At 43.1% G+C, this 18,164-nt stretch overlaps 1 protein-coding gene across 2 annotated transcripts in view; it reads left to right on the top strand.

Annotated features, from left to right (window-relative positions):
• Positions 1–9,031, top strand: part of PDGFRL (platelet derived growth factor receptor like) — a 269,942-nt gene extending 260,911 nt beyond the window's left edge. Inside the window, exons 6-7 of one of the 2 annotated variants that reach the window (XM_073656674.1) lie at positions 5,547–5,607; positions 8,510–8,621. In XM_073656674.1, the coding sequence (XP_073512775.1) occupies positions 5,547–5,607; positions 8,510–8,514 (66 nt within the window). In that variant the 3' untranslated portion in view covers positions 8,515–8,621. Of the gene's footprint in view, positions 1–5,546; positions 5,608–8,509 lie in introns of both variants that reach the window. The other variant, XM_073656666.1, reaches the window with a different exon arrangement.
• The last annotated feature ends 9,133 nt before the right edge of the window (positions 9,032–18,164 follow it).

Below are 18,164 nucleotides of genomic sequence, written 5' to 3'. Positions count from 1 at the left end.
CATTATTCTGTACAGAGGACTATGTGGGGCCATTATTCTGTACGGAGGACTATGTGTGACCATTATACTGTATGGAGGACTGTGGGGCACATTATACTGTATGGAGGACTATGGAGGGCCCATTATTCTGTATGAAGGATTATGTGGGGCCCATTATTCTGTATGCAGGACTATGTGGGGCCATTATTCTGTATGGAGGACTATATGGGGCCATTATACTGTATATAGGACTGTGTGGGGCCCATTATTCTGAATGGAGGACTATGTGGGGCCATTATTCTGTATGGAGGACTATGTGGGGTCCATTATTCTGTATGGAGGACTATGTGGGGCCATTATTCTGTATGGAGGACTATGTGGAGCCATTATTCTGTATGGAGGACTATGTGGGGCCAATTATTCTTTATGGAGGACTATGTGAGGCCCATTATTCTGTAGGGAGGACTATGTGGGGCCCATTATTCTGTATGGAGGACTATGTGGGGCCCATTATTCTGTATTGAGGACTATGTGGGGCCCATTATATTGTGTGGAGGACTATGTGGGACCATTATTCTCTATGGAGGACTTTGTGGGGCCCATTATTCTGTATGGAGGACTATGTGGGGCCCATTATTCTGTATGGAGGACTATGTGGGGCCCATTATTCTGTATGAAGGTTTATGTGGGGCCCATTATATTGTGTGAAGGACTATGTGGGACCATTATTCTCTATGGAGGACTTTGTGGGGCCCATTATTCTGTATGGAGGACTATGTGGGGCCCATTATTCTGTATTGAGGACTATGTGGGGCCCATTATATTGTGTGGAGGACTATGTGGGACCATTATTCTCTATGGAGGACTTTGTGGGGCCCATTATTCTGTATGGAGGACTATGTGGGGCCCATTATTCTGTATGGAGGACTATGTGGGGCCCATTATTCTGTATGAAGGTTTATGTGGGGCCCATTATATTGTGTGAAGGACTATGTGGGACCATTATTCTCTATGGAGGACTTTGTGGGGCCCATTATTCTGTATGGAGGACTATGTGGGGCCCATTATTCTGTATGGAGGACTATGTGGGGCCCATTATTCTGTATGAAGGTTTATGTGGGGCCCATTATTCTGTATGGAAGACTATGTGGGGCCCATTATTCTGTATGGAGGACTATGTGGGGCTCATTATTCTGTATGGAGGACTATATGGGGCCATTCTACTGTATGTAGGACTATGTTGGTCCATTATACTGTATGAAGGATTATGTGGGGCCATTATTCTGTATGGAGGACTATGTAACATAGTAACATAGTTGTTAAGGTTGAAGGAAGTCTAAGTCCATCTAGTTCAACCCATAGCCTAACATGTTGATCCAGAGGAAGGCAAAAAAAAACCATGTGGCAAACACTAAGCACCACATTGGGGAAAAAAAATCCTTCCTGACTCCATATGACAATCAGACTAGTTCCCTGGATCAACGCCCTATCAAGGAATCTAGTATATATAACCTGTAATATTATACTTTTCAAGAAAGGCATCCATGCCCTGCTTAAATTTTAGTAGTAAATCACTCATTACAACATCATGCGGCAGAGAGTTCCATAGTCTCACTGCTCTTACAGTAAAGAATCCGCGTCTGTGATTATGATTAAACCTTCTTTCCTCCAGACGTAGAAGATGCCCCCTTATCCCCGTCTCTGGCCTCAGAGTAAAAAGATCAGTAGAAAGGTCTTTGTACTGTCCCCTTATATACTTGTACATAGTAATAAGATCACCCCTAAGCCTTCGTTTTTCCAAACTAAATAACCCCAAGTGTAATAACCTGTCTTGGTATTGTAGACCCCCCAGTCCTTGGTCGCTCTTCTCTGCACCCGCTCTAGTTCAGCTATGTCTTTCTTATGCACCGGAGACCAGAATTGTACACAGTATTCTAAGTGTGGTCGCACTAGTGACTTGTATGGAGGTTAACTTATCTTCTCATGAGCATCCATGCCTCTTTTAATGCATCCCTTTATTTTATTTGCCTTTGTAGCAGCTGCCTGACACTGGCCACCAAATGTGACCTTGTCGTCCACCAATACACCCAGGTCTTTTTCAGTTACAGTTTTGCCCAGTGATTTACAATTAATCACATTTTATTTCCGCTGCCCAAGTGCATTACCTTACATTTATCCCCATTAAAGCTCATTTGCCATTTATCAGCCCAAGCTTCTAGTTTACATAGATCCTCCTGTAATATAAAATTGTCCTCCTCTGTATTGATTACCCTGCAGAGTTTAGTGTCATCTGCAAATATTGAAATACTACTCTGTATGCCCCCTACAAGGTCATTAATAAATATGTTAAAAAGAAGTGGGCCCAATACTGACCCCTGTGGTACCCCACTGTTAACTGAGACCCAGTCTGAGTGTTTTCCATTAATAACCACCCATTGTTTCCTATCACTGAGCCAGCTCTTAACCCACATACATACTGTATATTTCCCCCTATCCCCATTGTTCTCATTTTATGTATCAACCTTTTGTGTGGAACCGTATGAAAAGCTTTTGAAAAGTCCATATACACAACATCCGCTGCATTTCCTTGGTCCAGTCCGGAACTTGCCTCCTCATAAAAGCTAATCAGATTAGTTTGACAGGAACGGTCCCTCGTAAACCCATGTTGATATTGGGTCATGAGGTTATTCTTCTTCAGATACTCTAGTATAGCATCTCTTAGGAAACCCTCCAGGATTTTACTCACAGTAGAGGTTAAGCTTACTGGCCTATAATTTCTAAATTCGGTTTTTGTCCCCGTTTTGAATATTGGCACCATATTTGCTATACGCCAGTCGTGTGGTACAGACCCTGTTATTAAGGAATCTTTAAAGATTAAAAATAATGGTCTGTCTATGACGTTACTTAATTCCTGCAGTACTCGCGGGTGTATCCCATCCGGGCCCGGGGATTTGTCAACTTTAGTGATTTTTAGATTCAGCCGTACTTCCTGCTGGGTTAAGCAAGTGACATTTAATGGAGAATTTTTGTTATCACTGATCATGTTTTCTGTCATGCGATTTTCTTGTGTAAATACTGTTTAAAAAAAATCATTTAGCATATTGGCTTTTTCCTCATCCACCATTTCACCCAGACTATTTTTAAGGGGGCCAACACTATCATTTTTAGTTTTTTACTATTTATGTAGTTAAAGAATATTTTGGGATTATTTTTACTTTCTCTGGCAATGATTCTCTCTGTCTCAATCTTTACTGCATTGATTTGGTTTTTACAGAATTTATTTAATTTTCTATATTTATTTAATGCCTCATCACTACCTACTTGCTTTAGTTCTCTAAATGCTTTCTTTTTGTCATTTATTGCGCCCCTTACAGCTCTATTTAGCCATAGTGGTTTCCTCCTATTTCTAGCATGTTTATTCCCATAGAGTATCTATTAAGCACAGGTTCTATTCAGGATACTAATAAATGTCTCCCATTTGCTTTGTGTAGTTTTATGTCTCAGGATATCGTCCCAGTTTATTGCACTAAGATCATCTCTCAACCGTTGGAAATTCGCCTTCCTGAAGTTTAGTGTCCTTGTAACCCCTCTACTACACATCTTATTAAAGGATACCTGAAAACTTATTATTTTATGATCACTATTACCCAAGTGACCCCCATCTCATATTTTTGATATGCGGTCTGGCCTGTTGGTTAATATTAGGTCTAGCAGTGCCCCCTTTCTTGTTGGGTCCTGAACCAGTTGTGAAAGGTAATTGTCTCTCATAGTTGTCAAAAACTTATTACTTTTGCTTGAACTACAGGTTTCTGTCCCCCAATGTATTTCAGGGTAGTGTAAGGCAGCGCTAGACATCATAATGGGGGTTACTCGCTTCGCTGCGTCAATCAATGCACACGTGCAATGTCTTTACGTTTTCTCACAATGCTGCAGTTTATTAATTCATAAGCTACAGTTCACCGGGTCCAACTCCGTGGCACGCCGACACACATATCTATATAATGTTCACGAGCCAAGTGGCACACAGGCCCACTTGCTCCAGGTTACAGCCTACGGCAAGGTAATAAATTATCAATGTCCATATCAATGTTCATGTAACAAAGTGTATTACCTTTGCCGGGTTTAGTTGCTGCAGTCCATTTAATCCGCCACCACTGTGGCTTTGTGGCTTCCCAGGTAGGGGTCTCCAGCCGTCGTTCCCTCAAAGGCCACTGACATCCACACAGGATCCAGGCTCTGCCTTTCAGGACTCTTAATCCATAATCCGCCACCACTGTGGTTTTGCGGCTTCCCAGGTGGGGGTCTCTAGCCGTCGTTCCCTCAAAGGCCACTGACATCCACACAGGATCCAGGCTCTGCCTTTCAGGACTCTTCCTCAAACCTCTGCCTTCCAAGGCCACTAGCATCCACACAGGATCCAGTCTCGACCTTTCAGGCACCAGGCTTCACTCGGCCTCATTAGGCCTCACACGGTCGGTGTCCCACACACACGGGAACAGGCCTTACGCCTCTCTCACAGAACACACCTGTCTCCCATCAAGCAGGGTTTATATATGCATCCCGTGCACACACACACACATACTGACAGGACCTTGCTGATGTCACAGTCATGTGATCAGACAGACATTCTGTGCGTGCAGGACCTGTGCTATGTCACAGTCATGTGACCAGTCACCTGAGGGGGAAGGTACATGGTCAGGTAAAACACATCCTGGACCATTACCGTAATGCCAGCAAGTCGCTGCATTACAGTAGTTAAAGTCCCCCATAATAATGACTTCCATTATTTTTGGAGACTTCTAACAAACCCCTATCAGTAATTTATTATTTTTTCCCCCTCCCCTTATCTCCACCCACAGAGACTCTACATTTTCATTAGATTCACATATATCCTCAAGCAAGATGGGTTTTAAGGATGATTTTACATATAAACACCCCCCCCCCCTCGCTTGTTTGTACGGTCATTTCTGAACAGACTATAGCCCTGTAAATTAACTGCCCAGTCATGGCTCTGGTCCAGCCATATCTCAGATATCCCCACCATGTCATAATTATTTTCCAACAAAATTAATTCTAATTCCTCCATGTGGGACCCATTATACTGTATGGAGGACTATGTGGGGCCATTATACTGTTTGGGGGACTATGTGGGGCCATTATACTGTATACAGGACTATGTGGGGCCCATTATTCTGTATGGATGACTATGTGGGGCCATTATTCTGTATGGAGGACTATGTGGGGCCATTATACTGTGTGGAGGACTATGTAGGACCATTATTCTCTACGGAGGACTATGAAGGGCCCATTATTCTGTATGGAGGACTATGTGGGCCAATTATTCTGTATGGAGGACTATGTGGGCCCATTATTCTGTATGGAAGACTATATGGGGCCCATTATTCAGTATGGAGGACTATATGGGGCCCATTATTCAGTATGGAGGACTAACGTGTGGCCTATTATTCTGTATGGAGGACTAATGTGGGGCCTATTATTCTGTATGGAGGACTATGTGGGGGCATTATACTGTGTGACCATCAGCTGACTAAATGACGTCACCGCAGGTCCTGGCAGTACACCGCGGGACGGCGAGGAGAGAGGATGAGACCGGGGGCCGCTGGAGAGGTGTGTATGAATTTTTTTTCTTTTTTACTTTATTATTCTCTTTTTACTTGCAGGTACGATGATACCCGGGTTGGAGAAGAGTTTCCTCTTCTCCAGACCAGGGTACCATCCGCGCATTGAACCACATAACATCCGCTTGTGTACATGTGGATATTATGTGGTTCAATGCAAGTCAGTGGGCGCAATTTTGCGGCAAAATCGCGCCCAAATTGGTTGTGCTGCAATAATAATCCGCAGCGGAAATTTCCACAGCATGTGCTGAGCACATGCAGATAATCATTGGGATACATCCCAGACTTCTTAACAAGCGATTTTAATGCGTTTTAGCCGCAGAAATGCCGCCGTGAAAACGCATTAAATCCGCATCGTGGGCACACAGCCTAATGCTTAGCACAATTCACATTACACTTTACAGTTCACATTACATCACATAACACATTTTAATAATAAAACTTGTTTCTTCAAGAGGGAACCATGGACAGCATGTCCATATCCTTACAGATGGCCAAAGCGAATACGTCTTTTCAAAGGAAAAGGATTTCATAACACGCACACAGGGAGCAAGTTATCATACGTGATTACAGGTACCTGTGTGATAGGAGGCTGGTGTTACTTGGAGCTACAAGGAAAAGGCTTCCATTTGGTAAACTCTACACTTATACATGCACAGTGCTCATTTTAGTTTAATGTCTGTTTGCATTTGACTGTTAGGTTTTCTATACAAGTTTTTTTTTAATATATAAGTTTACTTCTATTCATACCAGGCTATAAATATTCAACCAGCAAGAGCAGAAATGGGAACAATACAGAAAAATTTTTTTTTTCATTTTACAGTCAACTTCACCCATACGTCTAGAGCTCCCTTAAAACATCAAGCATCAGAAAAGATGTGGGCTGAGTGGTAGAGAGATGTACTGTGCAATGAAGACTGAGTGATGTCTCTATACTAATATAATTATACTATATACAGCAATGAGCCAATCCGCTCCGTCTCTGTAGGCTCTCTGCGGTATCTGACACAAAGAGTAGTAGCCGGTCATTTAAGTCCTATACAGTCCCCATACTTAGATGGCTATCGTCCGAACAATGGTTCCACCGATCATTTGGGCGACCGCCATCTCAGACGTCTCTCCCGTACACAGGAGCACTCCTGTGCTCTCTATGAGAGCGCCACTGCCAGACTCCTGTGTTGGCGGATTATCTCACAGAGAAGAAAAGGATCGACAGTCTGAAATTGGACATGTTGGATCCTTACCTACCCTGTTGATCATATTTCAGGGGGCCCCCATACACATTAGACTGTCGTCTGATCCCATTGATATTGATGGGTTCGGACAATGTTAGTCTAATATGTATGGAGATCTTACGTTTTGAAATGGAGCCTCCATGTATCATACTTGTTTTTCTAGCACATCTCAGAAATGATTAAATCTGGTAAATTTGGAGGGTTAGTCACATCTTGATCTCTTTATGTTCCTTTAAACCATTTCTGAACCACTTTTGCATTGTGGCAGGGGCATTATCTGCTAAAAGATGGCACTGCTGTTAGGGTGCACAGTTGCTGTGAATGGGTTACTTGATTTTTAACAATGTTAGGTGGGTGGTACATGTAAATTTAACATCTACAAGAATGCCAGAACCCAAGATTTTCCAGCAGAACATTAGTTAGAGAATGAAACTGTCACCCCCGGCATGCCTGCTTTCTATGGTGTACCCTGGTACATTCTCTTCCCCAGGTGCTGGCCAGTCACATGATATAAAAGAAAACTTAATTCATCAAGCTAGCCCACCATTTTCCGTTTCTCCATGGTCCAATTTTGAAGGGACTTTCAGCAGTGGTCATTGGTCATTATGGGCATTGTGACCAGTCGGTGGCTACACAGCAAGCGATGCTGCACTGTGAGCTCTGTCACATTTCTATCATAACCAGTGTTCATCATTTCAGCAATTTATGCTACAGTAGCTCTTCAATGGGATTGGACCTGATGGGCTAGCCTTCCCTCCTCACACACACTAATAAGTCTTGACCGCCCATGACCCTGTCTTTAGGTTCACCAAATGTCCTTCCTTGCACCACTTTTGGTAGCCACTAACCACATACCAGAAATGCCTCACAAGACCTGCAGAAGATGGCCATATCCTTTAAAGGAGTTTTTCACCAAATATTTAGATGTGCTCTTGGGCTTTTTACAAAATTAGCAATACACTTCTATCATCATAGCTCCCTCAATGTCCTACTTCATTGTCAGTCTAGCCGTCAATTTAGCTCTTGTCAGAATTAAACAGATCCTAACACTTGCTCATTTTTGGAGCTCGCAACATAACAACTTGAAGAATTATCATTCAACATGACATAATCCATGTATCAGTGGTTTTAATGTTGTGGTCTTTTAGTGTATACATACCCTGTATAGATTGCTGCAAAGAATCTACGGTACTTTTTATGGTATGTGAGCTAGCCGATCTACAAAGGGACCAGCTTCACAGCTAAACCTTCTCCACAGATGACCATGTTACTCTGGCTAGAAGGTGTATTAGCTATCCGGAAATGTAAGAGGCACACAAGCGTCTACATGATTTGACATGATCTTTTTACTAGAAAAGACTAGTGACAGACACCTAAACCTAAAATATAACATGAACTTCTCCACAAATGAACAGCTCAGTGGCTCAAGATTGAGATCTACTGATTCCAATGAGTAGTTTGCCTTCAGAGGGTCCATTGATAGCACCATCATACATTATGTAGTGTTACTTTTACTGTCCAAATAATGGACACCATGATTACATCCTGTTCTGCCCTAGTGATGGGGTGGCAAGCATCATAAAATTCGTTGTTCGTCTATTATCAATATTTTTCATCATATCATTAACTCTGACTTTATATATACTTTAAAAACAGTATGAACGACCTGTGACCATTCAAGACTCCTGGAGACTGATCAACCGCGGCATTGGACACACTACCAGAATCTCAAAAAGCATCATCACTGTAGAAGACTTTGAAACAATTGACGCTGGCTACTATATTTGCAAAGCACAGAATCTCCGAGGACAGACAACACTTGCTACCAGAGTGGACAGATATTAAGTGGACCCTCCATTCCTGACAAGAATGCCTTAAAGGCAAAGCTTACAAGATTCCTTAAAACCTCAAACAGATTTCACAAGAGCATATTACCGGCAGAACAAATTTTATGTCTTTCCAGCTGCCCATGTGTACTGAAGATGTCATCCAGCCGGCCAGATGTGGAACATATTGGTCTGAGAAGATACCTCATGAGGTATTTTTCCTAAACCGGGTTATTTTTACAATAATCAAATTGATAGAAATTTATTTGTATCCAGCCAAGTACATTATGTATAGTATTCCATTTAACTGTGTATCATATTAAAAAAGCAAATAAATACTTATTATTTTTCATTATAATTAGCTTTGAATAAATAATCACATAACAGATCAGTCAGAAAAATCATTTCAGCCACAAACTGCATTGTCTATCAGTGTGTAATGAGGTAACATGGAGTCATGTTTAGGTTCTGTATATCAAGTGCATAATATTGGCCCGGTAAAAATCCACATGTTATCATGCTACTTTATGAATCAATATATATTGATTGGGCTGAGTTAAGAGAAGATTCTTAAATGTTCCACTTGTTCGGGGCTCAGCCATAATACCCAAAACAGTCTTTGGCCAAGTGTGGAGATAAGAAAAATTAAAATAGTTTAGATGCTGTGTGCATTGCTACACTTTGGTTTGCTGTTAGCTGGGTGGTGGGGACCATAATTGATTCTATAATGGGACCTTGTGGAGTTTTATGTAGAGAGTCTCGCCCCTTCATTTGGACAAGAAGCCTTCAGCAAATAAAAAGACGCCAACTTCCTCAGTCAGTGGATTACACTGAATTGGAGAGGATTTGAAGGGTATGTGCACACACGTGTTTTTTCTGCACCAAAATCTGCATGAAATCTGCTGATAACTTTTCTCTGACAGGAGATTAGCTGCGTCAAAAACGCAGGTTTAGCTGCGTTTTTTTGTTGCGTTTTTGCTGCGTATTTGCAGCGTTTTTTTCACTGTCCTTCTGTCTCTATTTAGTAATGCACATAAAGTTCTGTGAAAAAAAAGACTCCCATTCTATTTTGCCATGAAAATGCTGCAAATACGCAGGTGGGGTTTTTGGTGCGTTTTTGCTGCATATTTGTAGCGTTTTTTCATCCCCCCATTACTTCCTATGGGTGAAAAAATGCTGAAAAAACGCTGAAAGAAGTGACATGTCACTTCTTTCAGCGTTTTTCTAATCACTGAAAATACGCAGCAAACAAAAAGCAACATAAAAATCTGCAGTAAATACGCAGCAAAACACAACGTGTCTGCACATACTAGAAGGCTGCTGCCATAGGTTCTGGAAAATCAAATACCGGTAGGTAATAATTAGATACGGCAACATACATCTGGATCCAATAGGCAATGGATAACAAAAAATAACTCAACTTCCTCTATGTAGAGGTGAGAATTATATATATACAGTTGTGCTCAAAAGTTTACATACCGTGGCAGAATTTTTCCTTACTTGGCCTTGTTTCAGAGAATATGAATGATAACAAAAAAACGTTTTCTCCACTCATGGTTATTGGTTGGGTGAAGCCATTTATTGTCAAACTACTGTGTTTTCTCTTTTTAAATCTTAATGACAACCAAAAACATCCAAATGACCCTGATCACATACCTCAATTCTTAATACCATGTATTGCCCCCTCTAACATCAATGACAGCTTGAAGTCTTTTGTGGTAGTTGTGGATGAGGTTCTTTAATTTCTCAGATGGTAAAGCTGCCCATTCTTCTTCCCAAAAAACCTTCAGTTCCTGTAAATTCCTGGACTGTCAAGCATGAACTGCGTGCCTGAGATCTCCCCGGAGGGGCTCAATGATATTGAGGTCAGGAGACTGAGATCGCCACTCCAGAACCTTCACTTTGTTCTGCTGTAGCCAATGACAGGTCGACTTGGCCTTCTGTTTTGGATCGTTGTCATGTTGGAACGTCCAAGTACGTCCATTGCGCAGCTTTCGGGCTCTTCTTTTGCAAACTGCTCCAGGTCTCTCTTATTTAAAGGGTGCCTTCCTAACTGAGCCGAGATCTCGATCTGCGTATGCGCCGCCTCCGACACCATTTTATTAAACTCTTGCACACAGGACGCTGGCTCCCACTGCGCACGCACTGCCCACACAATGATGGCTGCGGAGCTGAAGTTTAAACAGGAGGCAGGTCATTGAAAAATCAGCTGCACAGACCAGCACGACACACAGAGGAGGCTGATGGGGGGGCGAAGAACCAGAAGAAGACCCTGCCCCCACGTCCCGCGCCGAAGTACACAAGATGTTCATTTTCTGAAAACTTCATAAAGTGAGTATTAAACAACCCCTCAGTGAATCCCTTCACATCAGGTATCAGATTAACCAGCATCACAGTGCTAATATAGCCATGCTTTTAGTTTATAGGGCTAAATCCTGCTGACAGGTTTCCTTTAATCCTACCAAGGGTAAACTAAACGGAAAGTTTTTGACTCACTGATTTCTCCACTCACCAGAATTAGAGTAAGCTAGCCAATCCTTGAACTTCAACTAAGAGCATAAACTGGGCTTTGTCTGGACTCTCCAGGGTCCCTCAACAGTGTCTGATTGCACCACATCAGATTACTGATATCTCTCTTGATCCAGAGACAAACACTGTTTTCACAAGCCAAGGCACGAGGCATAGGGCCCAGATTCAGCATGCCAAACTATCATGTATGAGGCATTGGCCCAGAGGCATGTAGCCAAGCTGTGAGGGCAGATCAAGCCAAGAGGCGTGTAGCAACATGAGGCGTGAAGCAGCAAGCCAAGCCAAAAAGGCAGCAAGCCAAGTCTAAGCAACATGAGGTGTGAGACAACAGGGCAAGCCCAGGGGCATGAGAGAGCAGCCCAATCTAAGCCAGCAGGCATGAAATGTGAAGCAGCAGGTCAAGTCAAATATTTTGACCAAAGTGGCATGCCAATTGAGAGGAGGGATTTCCAGACTGCTGGACTGCTCCAAGTGGAAAGTTACTTCCGAGAGGCCAACCTGACTGTCACATTTCCAGCACTCTTTGCTGGAGGTCGCTCTACCAAAATGCTCTATCTTCATTACTCTCAAGCCACATGCTCCAGGTTCCTCTGTCCAAAGGACAGGAAGTGGGTGTTGCGTTTCTATTTGTTCTAGGTTTCCTGTCCAGCTGTAGGGGTGGGACTCATTCTCACCGATGCTGTAATGGATGAAGGGGAAAAGTGGTCTAATAAAGTTATTTTTTGTTTTTCTGTTGTTAGCACAGAGCCAATCAATCTAACAGCTGAACGTTCATAACCAACCAGTTAATTCAAAATAAACAAAGTTATGTTCACATGTCCATTTGGGCGTTTGGCCGTATTCTGGGCATGTGCAATGCTAAAAAACAATGTTAGCAGAGGGAATTTTTTTTTTTTGCAGACTACTTTTTTGTCCATCCAAAAAGCAGACAGCAGGTGGAATGGATGCAAACTAAAGATATTTTATGCTGTAACTAAATATTTTATTTCCAACTTTATGCTCCCCAAACAGATCGTAAAAATGGCAATACAAATGGATATGTGAACATAGCCTAAGAATATTAATCACAAAGCAGATCTTTTACCAGGTTTCACGATACAAACTGCAAACATTATTAAATATTAGAGATGAGCGGATCGCTTTGCGCAACCCCAGCCCAAGATACAGGTCAGTGCTCCCTGGCAACCTGATGTGTTGTTAGCCTGGTATCCCAGAGGGTAATAAAATTTGTCTGTCTCTTGTCCACAGCCAGAGAGCACTGACCTGGACCACGGACTGGGGTTTCGTGATGCGATCAGCTATTAAATAGATATACTCTGAAAATCCATGTCAGAATGACTGCATGATCCTAGAGTCCAGTTAGAGCTCATAAGTAGTGTTAATCGAGCACTAAAGTGCTCGGGTGCTTGAAGCTCGGGCCGAGCACATCGTGATACTCAGGTGCTCGACCCGAGCAACGAGCCCAATGTAAGTCTCTGGGAAACTCGAGCATTTTTCTGGCGGTCCCCCCGCACTTGCGCTTCTCAGTATCTCTGCAGCATGGCAAGCTGTATGGCAGCTTTCTGCTACGATCAAGCCTGCCATCTCAATGTAGCAGAGCTGCAGCTGTCGTGGGAACCATGGAAAGGTAAGGATGAGGTTGGTTAATTATTTTTATTGCAGGAGACATTGGCTTCAGCTGGAATGGGCGTGACGGTAAGTAGAGTTTAATTTAGAATATTAAAGTATTGTGTGTTTATTTCAATTAAAGGATTTTATTCTGGGTGTTGGTGTTTCTTTTCACTTTCACTATGGGGTTAGTAATGGGGGCATCTTATAGATGCCTCTCCATTACTAACCTGGGCTTGATGTCAGCTGGCATTATAAGCTGACATCAACCCCAGCCCTATTACCCCACTGCCACCGCTACAGGGCAGTGGGAAGAGCGAGGCTAAGTGCCAGAATTGGCACATCCTATGGATGCGCTATTTCTGGGGCGGCTGACGGCTGGTGTTTCTAGTCTGGGAGGGGGGGAATATTCATGGCACCCTTCCTGGGCTATTAATATCAGCCCCCAGCTGTCTGCCTAGCCTTTGCTAGCTATTAAAATAGGGGGACCCCACGTCATTTTTTTTTTGGGTCCCCCATTTTAATAGCTAGTAAAAGCTAGGTATTCAGCTGGGGGCTGATATTAGTAGCCTGGGAAGCTCCGTGGGTATTACCCCCTTCCCAGGCTTCAAACTTCTGCCCCAGCCGTCTGCTTAACCTCCGCTAGAGACTAAAATTACGGGGAACCCTACGCCAATTTTTTTTTTTTAATAAATTCTTTATTTTAACACTAAATGACATGTACAGTAATCAACACTATCACTGTACTTATTATATATGTGAGTGACATGTTTCTATCTATCTAATCTATGTGTGAGGCTCTATTCTTTCTGTTCTAAATTGTCGGATACCCGTGTTATAACTATATGCGGCTGCTGAATTGCTGGCTTTTCATGTTTCACTGAGCACTGTTCCCATCGATTTGGGCAATCACTGTAAGGCCACAACCACCATGGCTGCGGCATTACAGTGAATGGCAGGCAATCCCTGTGCGACACCCCAGGGGTCTGGTTGCCGCAGTAATAGAGATATTATGTCTGAGAGCAAGTGGGAGGTTTCTCTGGTCAGGATCCCTAAGCATGCAACACGGTCCGCCCAGACCTGGGAGGGGAGGAATCTGCCCTTTTAAACTGGGTCTGGGGCGGGATTAGAGCAGTCAGAGCCTGGAGTTCAGTCCAGACACAGGGAAAGGAAGAACTAGGAGCTCTGTAGGAGCAGGAGCAGAAGTCCAGGGGCTGGAGCTGAGCAGAGTTCGCCCTGGACGAAGATACTAAAACCGGACACAGGAGTCCGAGGCTGTGGGGACTGATATACACCCAGCAGCAGAAACCAGCCGGCAGGGGATTCCAGGTCCTCTGGCCATAGAAGCCCGGAGGCTCAGTCACAGAGAAGGGACCAGCACCGCCATCCAGGAGCGGAGGCTAACAGAAGGCCCCAAGTCACCAGCCATACGGGTGAGCACCACACGGTACACTCAGGGACGTGGGCTACTTGTAACCGCTGACAGCAAGGTAGCCAGGAAGAGTGCAGATAAACGGGGAGGCCTACAACTCCACCTGGCCAGGGGAACTCCTGCTTGCTCGCAGACTGACCAGGCCCCTTATACTAGCCAGTACTCCCGGGAGGGTCTGCCTTGTACCATCAGTAAAGACCCTGAACTGCACCTCACGTCTCTGTGATTCCTTGCCGCTCCAGCACCATTAGCACTGGGACCCTCACACCATCACTCCCATCATCTCTCACATTAGCTGCCCTGAGGCAATACTCCTCCCGTGGGGAGTTATCCCATACTCGGCTGCGCAACCAACATCAGCCTCAGCGGTCGGCAGCGCAGCGGCGGTCCCCACTGACCGCAATCCACGGGTGGCGTAGTCGGACACTTATAACACCAATAGACTGCCACTGGTTTGACCACCCTGGGCACGGACCGGGTCACCGCCACGGAGGACTACAACCCCCAGCGATCCGGCTCCGGGTATCCCCCTGCACAGCACAGGCCCAGGGGGCGCGTCACCTGCATGTTGATTGGCACTCTAAATAGCACCAAACATGCAGGGAGGGGACCCGAGCTCCCGCCCGAGCATCGCGCAAGTAATCGGCGAGCTCCGAGCATCTCGAGTACTGAGATGCTTGGGCGAGTACCGAGCAGTGGCGAGCATGCTCGCTCATCACTACTCATAAGCCCAAGTTTATTTATAAGGTATGCTCAGTCTCGGCCCATACAGCCTCACTGACAGCTGCAGCTTGTACTGATCAGTGTGAGATGGGACTGAGTTAAAGAAGTTGTCCACTACTTTTACATTGATGCCCGATCGGCTGGGGTCCCGTATCCAGCACCCCCGCCGATCAGCTATTATCGGCGTCCGCTGCCTGGAAATGCTTGCTTGCGGAGCTTGGCCATCTAGCTGTAGTGGCCGCCGCGGGGTACTACACATCCGCCTCCTATTCAATTCAATGGGAGGCGGATGTGCAGTACCCCCTGGTGGCCACTATAGCTAGACGGCCATGCTCAGCAAGTAAGCACTTCCGGCCTGCAGCCACCGGCACCAATAACAGCTGATCGGCGGGGCTGCTGGGTGTGGGACTTCGGCCAATGGGGCATCAATGTAAAAGTAGTAGACAACTTCTTTAATAATTATATTTTGGCTTTCTCACTCTTCAGATGGACTTATAAAAGGCTAATTTTAATAAGAATAAAACTTGCAAAAAGGATTACACTGAAATCTAAAAGTAAATACAGCAGTCTTATCCAGTCCAACTTAATTTTAAAGTTTATATTGTAAAATATGATGACAGCTCTGCATTGAAGCATGTAGACTGTTCGTCAGCACACTGCAATCGATAAATACATGAGTTCTACTATTCCCACACAGAAAGCTTATCTCTTTTCCCAGTTCATATTGAGCACATGGAGAGAGGAGTCATTAGAGTTTAGGGTTCAACCATTTGAGTTCACATTGTCAACGATTTTTTTGTAAAAGAAAAACATGTTTACCCAAGTACTTTATGTTTTTTACATGTATAGCAATAGTGGAATCTATGTATTCATTAACCCAGTTTGCTGACTCATAGTGTATGTATATACCGTAGGTGAAATACATATTGAATAAGTAACCAATTTTCTTATTAAATAATAATAATGTTATAATGATAATCTCTAAAGGTGCTATTGACATGAAATTCTCACAAGTTTTCGGCAACAGCCCATCCAATCCATACAGGCAAAGAAATCAAACCATAGATGTCCATAAATTAAGTTATGTATAATAATGGGAAAATGATACAGGGAAAAAGTATTGAACTTACTGAAATGTATTTAATACTTGGTACACAAGCCTTTGTTGGTGATGACAGCTTCAAGATGTCTCCTGTAGGGAGAAACTAGTTGCATGCATTGCCCAGGTGTGATTTTGGCCCATTCTTCCACACGAACACTCTTCAAATCCTGAAGGTCCCGTGAGCTCCTTCTATGAAGCTGAGCTTTAGGTTCTTCCATATATTCTCTATTGGATTCAGGTCAAGTGACTGCTGGGCCTTTCTAGCAGCTTTATTTTCTCTGAAAACAATTGCGAGTTTCCTTGGTTGAGTGTTTGGAGTCTTTGGCCTCCAAACATGGTGTGTATTATGGCTTCCAAAGAGTTCAATTTTGGTCTCATGTGACCAGACTATATTCTCCCAGCATTTCACAGGCTTTTCTAAATGTTGTTGAGCAAACTTTAAACTCGCTTGAACATAATTTTTGTTCAGCAATGGAGTCTTCATGGTGAGCATGCATACAGGTCATGGAGGTTGAGTGCATTACTCATTATTTTCTTTGAAACAATTGTATCTGCTGATCCCATGTGTTTCTGTAGCTGTCCACTGGTGGGCCTTGGCTTTTGAACAACTTTTCTGATAAGTTTTTTGACTCCTCTGTCTAAAATCTTGAAGGGAACATCTGGTCTTTGCTGGTTTATGGTGAAATTATGTTTTTTCCACTTACGGATTATGACCCCAACAGTGCTAACTGGAACCTTCAGTAGTTTAGAAATTCATCTGTAACCAATGCCATTAGTATGTTTTGCAACAATAAGGTTGAGAAGGTCTTGAGACAGCTCACTGGTTTTACTCATCATGAGATGTTACTTGTGTGGCACGTTGATAATGAGACACCTTTTTATAAGCCATCAGTTGAACCAGCTGATATTTTTCACTAAGTGGCAGGATTGCCTTCTAGATAGGAAAAACTTTGGCACTTAGATGATTGCAAATGAAGATAGAGGCTTCATTAAGTTAAACCAACCCATGTGAACACACAATAATCCAACATTTCAGCCAAATAGGGCTTTTATCAAGGTATATCTGTGCAGGAAGTGGTCATAGGGTCTAAGCAATGCTGTGCATGATATACCTTGATAAAGGCCCTATCATCTGAGTGCAACGTTTTTCCTATCTATTTCAAGACTACATCTTACTTCTGAGCAGCTATTAATCACAGTCAGAGCAAACCTATTTATCTTCTAGGATTGCTTTCTAATTACTGATAGATCGCAGCTGGTGTCATGACTTACTTTCCATATCTTTGCACCTCTGTTTCTTCATGTGTGCAATACTTTTTTTTACCGGTGTCATTTCTCATTATTACCCATAACTTAATTTATGGACACCTATGGTTTGATTTCTTTGCCTGTGTGGATTGGATGGATTATTACCAACATCTGGTGAGAATTTCATGTCAATAGCCCCTTTAGAAATATATTTACTTGGTGATGTGTTCAACACTTATTTCACCCGCTGAATGTCTGAATATTGGCTACGGCTGGCCTTGTGCATATATATATTTTTTGCAGCTCTGCATTGAAGTGTGACCCTAGTCACCAAAACTATCCTTACAGGTGTTTTTCCACCTTTTTTTCACCTGAATGCATAAAATTGTGTTAAAAATTACTTTTTCAATTGGGTTTTATTACAATTTTTCCACGTTTTGGCTTCTTTAGCCTCTGTTTTGCACAGTATTGTTGGCTGCAGACAGTTAACTGAGAATCCATAAGTCAGCACGCTGTGACAGTCTGATGAGGAGTTTCTCGCTGTCTTTTTCTGAGCTTTTCTCAGCAGATTTATGACCACAGACCACATCAAAGTTAAATGAAACAAAGAGGCTGTAAAAGCAAAATTGTGCACAATTTTTCATGAAACCTAATTGTGAAAAATTATTTTTAGCTCAAATACATGCAAGTAAGAAAAAAAAATCGTTGCAAAATTTTACTTTTAAAGGGAGGTTTTTCTTTTTATTTCAAGAATAAAAACAAGAAATTTATTACAATAATGTTATCCCAGCCTCCAGCATGCAAATAATAATGTCAGATCAAAGCAGCATCTCTCAGGATGGA

This window comes from Phyllobates terribilis, unplaced genomic scaffold (assembly GCF_046119375.1).
Source record: "Phyllobates terribilis strain yellow unplaced genomic scaffold, ASM4611937v1 Scaffold_1__5_contigs__length_1240528914, whole genome shotgun sequence".
Lineage (NCBI taxonomy): Eukaryota > Metazoa > Chordata > Amphibia > Anura > Dendrobatidae > Phyllobates > Phyllobates terribilis.
This window is presented reverse-complemented; position numbering and strand designations above follow the sequence as displayed.